The sequence below is a fragment of the Mixophyes fleayi genome, chromosome 9, assembly GCF_038048845.1.
Source record: "Mixophyes fleayi isolate aMixFle1 chromosome 9, aMixFle1.hap1, whole genome shotgun sequence".
Lineage (NCBI taxonomy): Eukaryota > Metazoa > Chordata > Amphibia > Anura > Limnodynastidae > Mixophyes > Mixophyes fleayi.
The window spans coordinates 121198207-121214190 of NC_134410.1; the positions used below are offsets into that span (position 1 = coordinate 121198207).

Below are 15984 nucleotides of genomic sequence, written 5' to 3' on the forward strand. Positions count from 1 at the left end.
ACTAACCTGCATCGCTGTTCTCCAGAGATTGGTCTTCTTCAGATACCTTTAGGAAAACTTCTTCTAACGTTGTGTCCATCAGCCCAAAACTGGTCAGATCCAGGTCACTTAGGCTCTGCTCCAGGTGCTGCCCAAGAGAATACAAACCGGAAGAGTTATGTGGAAAGAGTTAACACAACGGTCAAAGCGCTATACAACAGCCCCGTAAGCCAAAATAGTAATGGGGACAGTCCGTTACCTGGAAGAGGCGCTCAAAACAGCCTTTCCTGACGGACTCGCTGGGGAGGATGTACGACAGCTCGGTATTTGTGTCCGACATCAGCAGACATGAGGTCACGTACTTCTTTATAAACTGAGACACTCGCTGCTCTGAGCAGGAGGTGGGAGTATGACCGATATCTACAAAGGAGAGTGAAGAGAAAGGAATATCATTAATAGGAACGGGAATGTCGCCGTTTGCTTTTATAATATGCATTGTGCCACTCTTTGACTTCCAAAAACGACCCATCCATTACTGACCTGGGCTGCTTTGTTTCTTCACTACTGTTAGTTTGTAGCCATCTCCATATGTACTCTTAAGAAAGAGCGGAGATCCGCAGCATTTCAGCTTTCCATGGGAAATGATGGCGATACGGTCTCCGAGCAGATCGGCCTCATCCATGTGGTGCGTGGACAGAAGAATCGTGCGGCCTGTGGAGTATGGAGTGTTCTTAAACAGATGAACGGACACTATACACTGCAGAGTATACTGCTCTCCAGGCTCTTACCCTGCTTGTACTTCAGAATAAGATCCCAGATCGCCCTCCTCGCGTATGGATCAACGCCAGCCGTTGGCTCATCCAAGATAACGGCTCTGGAACCTCCGACAAAGGCGATCGCCACAGACAGCTTCCTTTTCATTCCGCCAGACAGCGTCTGGACCAGGGAGTGACGTTTGTTAGATAACTCCAAGTCCTTAATCATCCTGGAGAGGAGATAATAAGGGTTCAATAATCTCCACCTCTCCTCTGCATACCGGACCACTTCTTGAACCACACAGACCCCAGAGAAATTGGTCATTCAGTCAATGACTTCAACTCATGTGATACTGTAGAGGGTCAGAAGACTCATTGTCCATTTAACTATTTTTCCACCAGAGCCACGGACAAACCCATGATGCAGGTAACAACCTTTGACCATCATCATCATCTATTTATAAAAGCGCCACTAATTCCGCAGCGCTGTACAGAGAACTCACATCATTCCTTGCCCCATAGGAGCTACAGTCCAAATTCCCTAACACACATTTATTTCCTGAACCATGATGGTCAGCTCATCCCGTCAGCAACCTCTGACTATCTGCAGAACCGCCATCCTCCTCCAGTCAACCATCAACTTATTCCACCGACAATTAAGATCTAGTGAGCGGAAAACAAGCTTAAATTCAAATAAGTGTCTCCAGCCCTCTTCTGAATTGCTTAAGCTGCAGACAAGCTAATCTAGCGAATGGCCTCTTCCTATCTCCTGATCAGCCGTCCAAAGACCTCCAATATCTCCAGCATTATTTAAGCCATAAACAAGTCACAATCTGGCATAAACATCAATAACGCAACAAAGAGAACCAAAAAGAATTTCAGTCTTCGGCGCGCGGTCAAAGAGACTAAACACCATCAACATGGACAAGGCATTAGGTTCTTGTTTGCCCATAGTCAAGGAGAAAATTATAAATACATACTTGTCCATTTCCTTGCGGATCTCCTCCTCAGCCATCCCCTTCAGTCGGGAGTAGAACCACAGATGTTCCTCGACCGTCAGCTTGTCGAAGAGCACGTTGTGTTGAGGGCACATTCCCATACTTTTCCTGATCTCGTTCATCTCCGTACGAATGTCATGTCCATATATAGTGGCCGAGCCGGAGGTGGGTGGGAAGAGACCAGTCAGGATAGACCTGTACAGGTAAGAACATTATAAGACTTTCTGTTCCATTCTCAATTTCGGCTACAGAATGGAGAGACAATAAGCCATGCTTACATCGTGGTGGTTTTTCCTGCTCCATTATGGCCTAGGAACGACACCACTTGGTTCTCGTGTAAATTTAGGCTCAGTTTGTTCAGTGCCAGTTTCTTGCCAGTCTTGTAGATTTTGGTGAGCTTGTCAATGCACACGACTAATGGTAGATGACTGGGTTCCTCCTCAATACCACGGGTCTCCTCTGAGGGATGATTACAAGAAGAATAATGAAAACTCTTTTGTAGTACAAAGCAAATGGTATTACCAGATTTATTTCCAGAAGAAAGACTATAGCTGGTCATAAACAGCTGGATTAAGTGCCATACGGCGTATGTACATCAAACGAGGGACCATCACCACAGCCAGATGATGGCCGCATACCCTTCAGATATTTCTAACAAATTTACCGTTGGTCCAAACTAACACCCGCTAGCTCCTCATTAAATGTTAATCGAGATCTGCGATCTTTTTTGGGAAGCATACGCTCTACGATTGGCGGCCAAATAGGTCTAAGGTGCCTTAATGTCACCAAAATTGTGACATATATGGTCATTGAACCGTATGAACATTCATAGAAACAAGGCAGCATTATACAATCGGTGTTGTGTGTTTAGGAAGCGGATGGGTTGTGGACTAGCCGTAAACATATTTACCGAGTAGGCGACTCTCCATGGCGCAAGCTTGGTCTTCTTCCATTATGCTAAGACGAGATGGACGTGACCAAGGCCAGGACCACTCCCAACTTTCTATACGCCCGCTCCCAAGCCAATAGGATCTCTGGAACGGGAAGTACCAGGGCCGAGGGAGACCATACATACCTAGAACACAAAGCATATGTCTACAGCAGGATATTATATTTGGCATGGTAACTCAAGGAGAGCAAGTGAGGACCCTTTCAAATCCAGTCTCTACTTTCATGGCATTTTATGGAGTCTTATTCTGGAAATAAAAAGTGTTTTCACAAAAATGTGTGAAAAGGCTCCATAAAATAATACAAAAACAGAACAGATGAATGGAGTACTCATTATTTACCCGGGTGAACGGCTTCAATATACCAGGTCAAAACGCCATACACGACTGCATCTATTATGAGCATCATCATAGACAACATGAGGTTGAAGTCATCTCCTTCCACCGGGGACTGGCTGAATGTTTTCCACTGGATCCCCACTCCAGCCACCTCGTACAGCGCAAAGTACTTGGAGCCGAGACCAAAGGCTGTTGTGGACATAAGGGACTGTAGAGGAACAAGACGGTTACAAGGTGATAACAGACTGTTGACACGGAGGAGAATACTGAGAGAGGACAATAGAGTTGGAGGAGAATACTGAGAGAGGACAATAGAGTTGGAGGAGAATACTGAGAGAGGACAATAGAGTTGGAGGAGAATACTGAGAGAGGACAATAGAGTTGGAGGAGAATACTGAGAGAGGACAATAGAGTTGGAGGAGAATACTGAGAGAGGACAATAGAGTTGGAGGACAATAGAGTTGGCGGACAATACTGAGAGAGGACAATAGAGTTGGAGGACAATACTGAGAAAGGACAATAGAGTTGGAGGACAATACTGAGAAAGGACAATAGAGTTGGAGGACAATACTGAGAAAGGACAATAGAGTTGGAGGACAATACTGAGAAAGGACAATAGAGTTGGAGGACAATACTGAGAAAGGACAATAGAGTTGGAGGACAATACTGAGAAAGGACAATAGAGTTGGAGGACAATACTGAGAAAGGACAATAGAGTTGGAGGACAATACTGAGAAAGGACAATAGAGTTGGAGGACAATACTGAGAAAGGACAATAGAGTTGGCGGACAATACTGAGAGAGGACAATAGAGTTGGCGGACAATACTGAGAGAGGACAATAGAGTTGGAGGAAAATATGGAGAGAGGACAATAGAGAGTTGAAGGAGAATACTGAGAGAGGACAATACGGAGAGGGGACAATAGAATTGGAGGAGAAAACTGAGAGAGGACAATAGAGTTGGAGGACAATACTGAGAGAGGACAATAGAGTTGGAGGAGAATACTGAGAGAGGACAATACTGAGAGAGGACAATAGAGTTGGAGGACAATACGGAGAGAGGACAATAGAGTTGGAGGAGAATACTGAGAGGACAATAAAGTTGGAGGACAATACGGAGAGAGGACAATAGAGAGTTGGAGGAGAATACTGAGAGAGGACAATAGAGTTGGAGGACAATACGGGTAGAGGACAATAGAGTTGGAGGAGAATACTGAGAGAGGACAATACGGAGAGAGGACAATAGAGTTGGAGGAGAATACTGAGAGAGGACAATAAAGTTGGAGGAGAATACGGAGAGAGGACAATAGAGTTGGAGGAGACTACTGAGAGAGGACAATAGAGTTGGAGGAGAATACTGAGAGAGGACAATAGAGTTGGAGGAGAATACTGAGAGAGGACAATACGGAGAGAACACAATAGAGTTGGAGGAGAATACTGAGAGAGGACAATACAGAGAGAGGACAATAGAGTTGGAGGAGAATACTGAGAGAGGACAATAGAGTTGGAGGACAATACGGAGAGAGGACAATAGAGTTGAAGGAGAATACTGAGAGAGGACAATACAGAGAGAGGACAATAGAGTTGAAGGAGAATACTGAGAGAGGACAATACAGAGAGAGGACAATAGAGTTGGAGGAGAATACTGAGAGAGGACAATACGGAGAGAGGACAATAGAGTTGGAGGAGAATACTGAGAGAGGACAATAGAGTTGGAGGACAATACGGAGAGAGGACAATAGAGTTGGAGGACAATACGGAGAGAGGACAATAGAGTTGGAGGACAATACGGAGAGAGGACAATAGAGTTGGAGGACAATACGGAGAGAGGACAATAGAGTTGGAGGACAATACGGAGAGAGGACAATACGGAGAGAGGACAATACGGAGAGAGGACAATACGGAGAGAGGACAATACGGAGAGAGGACAATAGAGTTGGAGGACAATACTGAGAGAGGACAATACGGAGAGAACACAATAGAGTTGGAGGAGAATACTGAGAGAGGACAATAAAGTTGGAGGAAAATACTGAGAGAGGACAATAGAGTTGGAGGAGAATACGGAGAGAGGACAATACGGAGAGAGGACAATACGGAGAGAGGACAATACGGAGAGAGGACAATACGGAGAGAGGACAATACGGAGAGAGGACAATACTGAGAGAGGACAATACTGAGAGAGGACAATACTGAGAGAGGACAATACTGAGAGAGGACAATACTGAGAGAGGACAATACTGAGAGAGGACAATACGGAGAGAACACAATAGAGTTGGAGGAGAATACTGAGAGAGGACAATAAAGTTGGAGGAAAATACTGAGAGAGGACAATAGAGTTGGAGGAGAATACGGAGAGAGGACAATACGGAGAGAGGACAATACGGAGAGAGGACAATACGGAGAGAGGACAATACTGAGAGAGGACAATACTGAGAGAGGACAATACTGAGAGAGGACAATACTGAGAGAGGACAATACTGAGAGAGGACAATACTGAGAGAGGACAATACTGAGAGAGGACAATACTGAGAGAGGACAATACTGAGAGAGGACAATACTGAGAGAGGACAATACTGAGAGAGGACAATACTGAGAGAGGACAATACTGAGAGAGGACAATACTGAGAGAGGACAATACTGAGAGAGGACAATACTGAGAGAGGACAATACTGAGAGAGGACAATACTGAGAGAGGACAATAGAGTTGGAGGACAGTAGAAGACTGTAGACATGAGAGATAGTACAGGGAGAACACACAGCCGTTATTGGATAATGGGTGATCTCATGACAAATTCAATAACCTCATTAACTCTTCTCTTCTAGTTTGGGTCACTGGCTGTGACATGATAGATAGTAAATTGTTCTGAGCTGACCACAAAGACCCTGATGGGACCTCAGGGTTTCATATGTAAGGAGCGTAGACGAACAAATATTTGAAGGATAATGTCACATATTTTATATAAGCTTTAGTAGGGAGCCACCTTGGCCCTGATTCATTGAGGAAAGTTAAGCAAAAGTAAGACAAAACCATGTTGCATTGGAGGGGGAGGTAAATGTGATGGGAGATTTATATTTGGGGTAGGGCATATCCTAGATCAACTTTAAATTTCAGTGTACAAATATGCTATCGAGTATGTGTGTGCTACATGAAAAAACAGACTGTATTTTCCTTCTGTGCAAAATAATAAACTTAAACTTATTTACACCCCTTGCATTGTAACATGGTTTTGTCCAGAAAACTTGAGTAAGAAAATTTACTCAATTTTTTGCTTAACTTTCCCTAATGAATCAGTCCCCATGAGTGCATCATCAGAGGAACTGGATGTGAGAGACATGGTGGATAAACTTAACAATGATGTAGAGACATGGGAGGGGATTGGCCATTTCATCTTTGACATATTGAGAATAAGACGGTGAACAGTCCTCTAGGTTGATAGTCCAGCCAGGCAATGTAACAGGAGAGGAGGGGAGTGATAAATTACTCACGGCAATGCACTTCTCAAAGGCGGTGATCTTATCGTGGGCGACTTCTTCCCTGATGGCCACATACATGTAGGGAACGTAGCTCAGGAAGTAGATGATGCCGCCACAGGCGGAGGCCAGCTTGGCTTTGGAGTACAGTACGGACACCAGGAAGCTGTAAGATGATGAAGGACATGGTCCGTGGTTAGAAGCATTTGTGTTACAAAAAGTCTTTACTGGAAGCAAAGTCTGTCTAGAATGTGGGCACACTTTGACAGTAAAGTTTGTTGTGAACAGTTCTTACTTGCATTGATATTTTGCATGTGTTCCTAGCATGTAGAACGTGTACACATACCCTATGGGTAATACACACTTGCAAAGTGTGAATAAAGCCTTACACTAATTTAGTCAAAACCGACCCCCCTACTTCTCAATGACACAATATGAACTCAGATAAGGTACCTACACTTCCACTTAGCACAGGGCAATGACTGGATCACTTTTACTAGTAAGGTAATAACTATATTAAGCACTCAATTGGCTAAGCCAGTTTCCCAAACTTTGCGCCTAGGCTCCCCCTGGGGTGCCTTGGAAATCCCACAGGGGTGCCTCGGCCAGGGCCAGTGGTAAGCAAGACGGGGGACTACTTGGTAATTATTTTGGTTTAGGGGTTTCTTGAAAAAAATTTGGAGACCCTAAGGGTGCCTTGAACTGAAAAAGTTTGGAATCCACTGGGATAAGCAATCTACATAATGTACATTCAGAAGGACAATCCCCCGACAGTATCCAGAAAAAGGGATCCAGTTCAAAAATCTAGCAATAAACACATCTCGGGCCTGATTCATTAAAGATCTTAACTTGAGAAACTTCTTATTTCAGTCTCCTGGACAAAACCATGTTACAATGCAAGGGGTGCAAATTAGTGTTCTGTTTTGCACATAAGTTAAATACTGTCTGTTTTTTCATGTAGCACACAAATACTTGATGGCTTATTTGTACACTGAAATTCAAAGTTAATATTTGTGTGCTACATGAAAAAACAGTCAGTATTTAACTTATGTGCAAAACAGAATACTAATTTGCACCCCTTGTATTGTAACATGGTTTTGTCCAGGAGACTGAAATAAGAAGTTTCTTAAGTTAAGATCCTTAATGAATCAGGCCCCTCTTTCTGATCTAAGATTAATAGATCTATGTGACCACTCTAGAAGAGACAACAGTTCTCTGCCTGTCAGGGAATCTATGGTGTCAGCTTGTGTTTAATGTAAAGGGTCCTATAGAAGAGCTCACTTTCATCCCAAAATCAAAGATCTAAAAGTAGAGGGATAGGACGGACACGCACTGCTTTAATTGAACCGGATTCGGCTTCACAGCTTTTGTGAGAGTTGGAGACTCAAGGAACAGGCTGAAAACCTGTTACTATACTCCCACCCGCCACCTTCCGTCTCCTCACCAAAACATGATGGTGGCCACGGCGTAGATGGAGAGGAACAGCCAGATAATGAAGACGTTGCTGTGCATGAGGACTTGGCCGTACTTCAGGATGCCGGTCAGGGCGGTCACAGAGATGGACAGCTGGACAAAGCCCGTAATGAACCAGGCTACCCAGTGTACGGCGTTATTCAGACCCATCATCTTCATCACCTGGAAAGAGGGCAGGAAAATTCAGTCTGTAGTTAGTAACAACGGAACCTGCACAGAGGCCGCCGGGCTCCTGGGGTCGTTAGAGAGCAGCACCGCCAACGTACAATATAGAACATGTGACCTTGCCGTATCCCACCAAACCCTCTCATTACCTCCTTCAGGCGATGTTCCTTCTCCGCCACGATGTGTTGGATCATCATGGCTACCGAGTACACCCAGGAGATGACCATACAGAGCGGCATCATATGCTCGATCACAAACAGGAAGCTGCGGCGACACATTAGAGATTTCTTGTACATTTGCCGGACAGATTCTGGCTAAACCTATGCACGTCACATTATGATTCTCTCTCTCTCTCACCAATGTTTAAAGAGAAAGCGACGTATAAGTGTAAAGTTGCTCTAGGCAGTCGGCAGAAAATCAGTAGCAGTCATGTTAGGAGCTACATAAGTTTAAGACCTGTCCCTCCCCTCCCCAGCCCTCATGTTCTGTGTGCAAAAAAATAAAAGTAGGGTTCTGCAAACAGAGTTTGTGGCACCCCTAACAGACATACTTACTCATCACGTGTGTAACACGGATATGGGAACATTTGCACATAGTTCCCAGGTTCCACCACGTCACGCCCCACAACTGTGCTAATGATGGCTCTATCCATCATATCTGTAAAGAGAATTGATACAATTGATTATTTATTTTCCTATTCTTGGAAATATCCTCAAGAGTCCAAAAACATGCTGATTAATGTTGTGTGTGTGTCAGGTAATCTAGACTGTAAATGGGCAGCACGGTGGCTCAGTGGTTAGCACTTCTGCCTCACAGTGCTGGGGCATGAGTTCAATTCCCGACCATGGCCTTATCTGTGTGGAGTTTGTATGTTCTCCCCGTGTTTGCGTGGGTTTCCTCCGGGTGCTCTGGTTTCTTCCCACACTCCAAAAACATACTGGTAGGTTAATTGGCCGCTATCAAATTGACCCTAGTCTGTCTGTCTATATGTGTGTATGTTAGGGAATTTAGACTGTAAGCTCCTATGGGGCAGGGACTGACGTGAGTGAGTTCTCTGTACAGCGCTGCGGAATTAGTGGCGCTATATAAATAAATGGTGATGCTGATAATGATGATTAGTAGGGACGGATGTGAATAATTAAACATTCTCTGTAAAAGCACTGTGTAATATGTTGGCATAATATAAACAAAACATTAATAAGAATAATAATCTGGTGTAGATGCCAAACATTTTTTTTTTTTATATACAGACGATAACGCAACTGGCCGCAACAATCAGTGGATTCTCTATTGGTGTATTCTCCAGTAACAGAGGCTGTAATAACCTTGTATCCACACAAAGCCGTACAGGAAGTAGAAACGTCCGCCAGTGTTTGGTCCGGGTCTCCAGTAGGCCCGGCGGATCTCATTAGTCTTCTCCGTGAAGCTGGAATTTTGTCTGATCTTGTACATGACGTGTGGCGGAAGGGAGCCGTCTGGCTGCGTCTGGAAGATCACGCCTAGAAGACGAGACGCGAGGAAGGTTTGAGAGGATGATTGTGATAAGAGAGGAGAGAGAGAGAAACCGGAGAGAGTGGTCGAAGATGGAAATGACACAAACATCACCAGACAGCGGACAATAGGACGTTTCCCCCGCTCACTCTATGGACTCACTTGCAAACACTGTAACGTTGTCATGATACGCCCGGTTCAGGGTGTAATTCACTATGCTGTCCTCGTTGGGGAACCCTTTAAAAATGTCTACGCTCACCTATGAAACGAGGAGAAAAGGCCGGTTATCACAAGCAACCTGCAGAAAATGGAAACCTATTTCCAGGTCACAGCCCCTCACCTTAGACATGAAACGCGTCCACCCACAAGCAGCGTTATCGATGGTGTCCAGCTGCTGCAGCAGGGTGCTGGCGTTGAGGGCGGTGAAGTTGGAGCTGAGCACGCGGCGGAGGAGCTCGCTGTCTGAACCGTTCAGCAGCTCCGGGTGTTTCTGCAGATCACTGGTAAACTGCAAAAAAAATGCAATCAGACAGCGTGAGAGTCGTACTGACGGGAGACGAGAGAGGAGGGTCAGATGTCCTGTGAGAACGTGCCGGCATCATGCGCCAGGGAAACGCAACCAAACCTGAGAAGTCTTGCAGCGAGGAATGACTTTACCTGCCTGACCAATCGTGATAAGTCTTCCGCTTGTTTTTACAATGTCAGTACACAGAAATTTCAGCACAGATGTGATAGTGAATCCTGAACCTCTGCCAGGGGAAACTTCTTTTTAAGCCTGTGGTTGGGTCCCTTCCCCTTTTCCACTCTCATCTTATCATAGAGGAATCCGTTTTTACAGTTTAGCATATAGCAGCTTCAGAAGGGTTATAATGAACCTGGGGACCAGCCCTGGAAGGAAGTCTGAGGGAGGAGGGGGGGGGGGGGGGGGAAGCTAGATATTGGATCCGACCAGCCCAGACTTCGTGGCGCAAGTCTACCAAGATCCTGCTTGTTCCTGCGAGACTTTAAGCCACCTCCCGGGCAACCAGCATTAAGCCCAGCATCCTGTGCCAGCGATCTGCCAGTTACCCGGAAGACCTGATTGATACTAATTCGCAGTCAGTGAGGATCTGGATTGGCCAAGTGGCACCAGTAAGAGGAGTCAACGACAACCAGTTGCTGACAACCAGCAAACTCCCCTACAGCGTGGTGGCAGAGTAAGCCCCTCCCATCACAAAGCCAGTGACATCTCACTGCGTTTCACCCACCTGTTGCAACCACTGGATGCGCTGCTGCAGAATACCTTCCTCAAGCAAACTGCGGATCTCCGCTGAGATGTTCATCCACATCCTGGCGTACTGCGTCACATTCCCCACAAACGCAAACGTCTCGTTCGCCTGTAACACGGAGAGGGGAGATGACATGTGACCACTATTACAACGGACTTACGTGGAACCTAAAACGTGTACACCCATCCGGCGCGTGCACAGTGAAGCCCCAATCAGACAATGCTCAGAATATCGGGGCGTCCACGGCATCACCAGACCCTCTCCCCAATTCTGCTATGTTGCCGTGATCCACCCCTAATTGCACTTGTACCCTAGACCCCCACTGGGGACTGTTCAGGTGATAGGTACACTTTATGTAATATGGTTTGATAAGATTTTATTTTCTCCAAGGCCCAGGGTCCTTTTAATTACAGTGTGCAGTAAGCCTGATCTTCCAACAGGTGGCGATATAGCGCCTATAATTGGCCTTACTTCAGACTCCTCATGTTACAAGTATTTAAAATAGGCCAGAAAAGCCAGATCTATACCATTCCTTGTATCCTCTATGGAATTACAAGAGCGTTAAAACCAGGGCCTGATCAACCAATAGGCTGATCAGGCTGCAGCCTGGGGCGCTGGGACCTGGGGGGCGCAGTGACAGCAGCATGCAAGATTTTTTTTTTTACAATTTATTTATTACCGATTCTGTGCCCCTGAGCCGCCCCCTTTGCCGACACCACGCTGACACTGGCGCTCACTCTCACTCCCCCCTCCGCCTCTTTTCCACTCTTCTCTCCTGACGCTCACGCTCACTCCCCCTCCCCTCTTCTCCTCCTCACTGGCTGTCGGGAGTGATGTCATCATCACGTCCCGACAGTGTCAGTGAGGAGCTGCGGTGAAGAACTGACTGCAGACAGGAAGCCAGGTATGTAAAATAAATAGCGCTAGGGTAGCGATTGCGTTGCTATTGTAACCAGTACTTTGGTGTCTATAACGTTACTGGGTGTGTGAATGGGTAACAATTATGTGATCAAATGTAAAGGATTGTGCGGTTAGATATATCACACTAGTGGTCATGTAGTAAAAAAAAAATCGCTAAGGATAGCAAAATAATATAACATGTTAAGATTTATATAGTTAAAATAAATTATGCACATGTACCCCACAACAATGATGAATTTAAATATTGTCATTCCACAGTTAGGGACCAGGTTATACATTCACTTCAGTTCATATCTTTTAACAATCTGGATCATATGAACAGATATGAACTGAAGTGAATGTATAACCTGGTCCCTAACTGTGGAATGACAATATTTAAATTCATCATTGTTGTGGGGTACATGTGCATAATTTATTTTAACCATATAAATCTTAACATGTTATATTATTTTGCTATCCTTAGCGATTTTTTTTCACTACATGACCACTAGTGTGATATTTCTAACCGCACAATCCTTTACATTTGATCACATAATTGTTACCCATTCACACACCCAGTAACGTTATAAACACCAAAGTACTGGTTACACTAGTAAGAAAATCGCTACCCTAGTGCTGGATTAATTGTTATGTATGTTGGACTTGTATCAGCAAGATTTAGGATGATCTTGTAATTTTTAAAGCTGCGTTTAGCGAGACATTTCTGTCTATCTCAATTATTGTGCGCACTTCATTGTTTGTTAATATCCGTATAAGTAAAAATTTGCGTTTATGCAGGGGCATATTGTAATAAGGGGGACAGACTGCTGCAAGGGGGACAGTGTGATAAAGGGCACAGTGATCTAATGGCTGGGAGGAAGAGGGTCATGCATTGGCCGCTGGGGTGTGATGAAACGGCTGGTGTGGGTGTGCATGATCTCTGCATTGTGTGGCGTTCATGAGGATGCTCTCTAAAAAAGCTAATCATTGAGGGTTTGTAATGTTTGCACATTTTCAAAACAGAACCCCACCTTTCCAGAGGATAGCTAAACGACAACAAAGCTGCAAGAACAAGCAAGAAAGAACAGGTAAGAGAACCTGCCTGAATTTTTCTTTGCTGGCTAATACTCCTGAATGTTCCTTTAGTTTGTTTTTTTTCCGGGGGGGGGGGGGGGGGGGGGGCTCTGCGGGTGTATTAGCCTAGGGCGGCCAGAACCCTTAATCAGGCCCTGGTTAAAACACACAATGGCAAACACATCCTGTAACGCGGGACTCCTTTGGGGTTTCTTTTGTTACATTACTCACTTTACGGATGACCATGTCAACTTCTGTCCCCACGGGAGAGTACAGGATTTTGGGGTTGCTGGTCATGAGGTGCACGAGGAGCCCCAAGTTCCTCTGTTCTTTGCTGGTAAATCCCAGAGAGCTCATGTTCCCCTGTTTCAGAGCCTCCGGCTCGATGGTTCTGAAGGACACAACGGGGATATTGGGGGTTATTGCTGATTGTTTACCCGGACGTTGGCCTAACAATATGGAATAGAGCCTTCTGATTAAAAAATATTGTGGGATCATTGCAGGCATGGGCATTTACTGATATATTGTCTAATAATCCAATCAATATTGATTAATTTATTACTAAGGACCACACACACTGAGATATCAGGTCAATTGCCCAATATTGATGCAGATATTGCAGCCTATGACCAGCATTACAGCCTCACCGATACAGTCTACAAGAGTCGGATATTATTTAGACCATCACTCTATCAAAATATAGTCCCCCTCTAAGACACATTTCACGCGTCAAACAAGTAGCTATGATGTTAGGATGAAGGCTACTATACATTACAAAAACTAGCCAAGCTCATTAGGAGCCGCACTCAACCAGTACGTAATATCTTAACTTTGTATGATCAGGAAATTGGCAATGATGGCACCATTGATGGTGTCTGGGGGACATGGTATAATTACATGCATGCATTAATTGGCACTGACCGGTTGATGCCGCAGAGGATAGGCTGCAGGCCAGCCCAGAGTTGTACGAAGGCCGAGAACTGGCTGCGTGGGTTTTCTTCATCGCTCTCCTGAACCTTGCCCTCTTCGCCTTCTGCTGTGGAGTTGGAGCTGTTGGTGGAGTTGAAGCTCCAGCTGGTGGAGTTGACGGGTGTCGGGGTGGTCTTGCTGGCACAGGCTCCTTTGGGCAACAGCTTGGCCAGAGCTGAGAGGATGTCCACGTCTTTTAGGATTTTCTCGACTTGAAGCAGGTCCTCCAGCAGAGAGCGCAGTCTGTGTTGGGTTTCGTTGACGTTCATCTCATCCAGGCGAAGCTGAGACATAGTTATGGTTCATTAAGAACAAAACACCCACTATCATACATAATACAGCGGTCAATATACAAAGATCAGGAGAAAATGGGTCTCTCCTAGGATGAATGTCGAGTCGAAATAGGGGTTCATTATTCTATTTATGGTCACTGTACAGAGATGGGGTGAAGTGTGACTTCAGAGAGAGGTCATGGTCTTTGTACAAAGATTGGGTAGGTTATTAAGCAGAAGTGGGGTCCTCGGTGGTGACTTACATGGCTGACAGCTTTGCGTACGTCCACCTGTTCCTTCAGTTCCTCGGCCAGCTCTTGAAAGCGTTCCGTACGTGCCGGCTCACTACCATCACATATGATGTTCTTATAGGTGGTCAACAAGGACCACCTGGCCTCGGAGACCCCAAGGATACTCCCCAGCTTATCCAAGCTCCCCTCACAGGTCAGAGACTCCAGCGCTGTCGGGGTGAAGAGTATCTCCTGATAGGAAGAAGCATGTCATTGACCTCACAGACCTATCCTTCCAGACACAGTAAACGGAAGGTAACTCTTTAATCTCAAGAAGGTGGAAAGTGATTCGTACCTCCAGCTCTCTGACCAAGGCCTGAGGATCGTAGGTTTCAGAAGACGCATTGGGGACCGCAAGGCCAAGCGCCAGAGTCAGGAGCCGGAGAAGAGCCAGTCTGTGGCCAGATTTCAAGGGATCCCGCAGAGCCTTATGAATCAACCCTTCATGCAGAGACTTCCATTTATCGAAGATGTTACCCTACAACAACATTAAAGCAGAAGTCACGTTCTAATCCAATGGGGTGGCAGCAATTTTGTGGATTGATTTAAACCAGAATTCTGAGAATACAGCCTCACTGATATCACCATTTCCTAGTGACTCAATCAGTTGCATTCTCCCGAAAACTGGTTGAGCCCATTACCACTGTCTGTAGCCAATGGGTACACAAAGGGCCTAATGCCTTTGTGAGGTCATTGGTCCCTAGTGAATTGATAGATTACGTGTTCTCATGAATTTTGGTGGCTGCCTCCAGGTCTGGCTCAGTACTTAAAAGCTAAGATACACAATTACATCCATTTTTCCTAACAACAGGACTCCCATCATAAATTGTGAAAGTGCTTCCAGCTTGGTTTTCACTGCTGGTGATCTGGAGCACAGATGAGGCTGGGGGCAAAGTGACCAAACTTATGCTTGTAGGGGGTTTAAATCCTCTTAGTACTTTAGAAGCACTGTGCTCCAAATCTGCCTCTGGTACCTCTAGGCAGCAGTAACAGCAAACAAATACAAACTATTCCAGATTAGGCGACGAACCTCCAGGCAACCTGTTATTTGCAATTGCTCTTGTGAGATTGTTTTGATCACTTGCACTTGCAGAAGCCCCCTTCCAACACAATATGAAATCTGCAACCCTACATCTGTCATGTGAAATAAACAATCTTGCAAAAGCTCTTCGGAAGCACAGGCAGTCTGAAGGTGATCTACCTAATCTGCATTGCTGGAGGCAACGTGAACATAGTGTAGTCAATAGTAAGTACAGTAAAATGACAGAACAGCCCTGCTTCTAACTAGAGTATACATAGGCTTAGGAGTAGATTTATCAAACTTTCTAAAAAGGAAAACTGGAGGCATTGCCCATAGCAACCAATCAGATTCTAGCTATCATTTATCTAGTACATTCTTGAACATGAGAGCTAGAATCTGATTGGTTGCTACTGGCAATGCCTCCACTTTTACCTCTTTAGAAGGTTTGATGAATCTACCCCTTAGGATTAATTTGTGCTCCCTCTAAGCACCGAGTGGTAGGTAATGCACAGACACGCACGTGTAAATTGAGGATTTGTCCGCCGGCTGACGTTACTGTATCCCGGGGGTTCC

General features: G+C 45.3%; 1 protein-coding gene across 1 annotated transcript in view; it reads right to left on the bottom strand.

Moving 5' to 3' along the window:
• Window positions 1-15984, bottom strand: part of ABCA2 (ATP binding cassette subfamily A member 2) — a 38137-nt gene that overhangs the window by 16354 nt on the left and 5799 nt on the right. The window contains exons 3-23 of the mRNA XM_075186309.1: window positions 15932-15984; window positions 14686-14868; window positions 14364-14582; window positions 13781-14112; window positions 13091-13250; window positions 10865-10993; window positions 9958-10125; window positions 9780-9876; window positions 9452-9625; window positions 8681-8783; window positions 8276-8390; window positions 7933-8123; window positions 6504-6654; window positions 3022-3226; window positions 2643-2807; window positions 2011-2191; window positions 1715-1927; window positions 768-964; window positions 520-690; window positions 239-399; window positions 7-127 (exon numbers count right to left, since the gene is read on the bottom strand). Coding sequence (XP_075042410.1) covers window positions 7-127; window positions 239-399; window positions 520-690; window positions 768-964; window positions 1715-1927; window positions 2011-2191; window positions 2643-2807; window positions 3022-3226; window positions 6504-6654; window positions 7933-8123; window positions 8276-8390; window positions 8681-8783; window positions 9452-9625; window positions 9780-9876; window positions 9958-10125; window positions 10865-10993; window positions 13091-13250; window positions 13781-14112; window positions 14364-14582; window positions 14686-14868; window positions 15932-15984 — 3489 coding nt within the window. The remainder of the gene's footprint in view (window positions 1-6; window positions 128-238; window positions 400-519; window positions 691-767; window positions 965-1714; window positions 1928-2010; window positions 2192-2642; window positions 2808-3021; window positions 3227-6503; window positions 6655-7932; window positions 8124-8275; window positions 8391-8680; window positions 8784-9451; window positions 9626-9779; window positions 9877-9957; window positions 10126-10864; window positions 10994-13090; window positions 13251-13780; window positions 14113-14363; window positions 14583-14685; window positions 14869-15931) is intronic.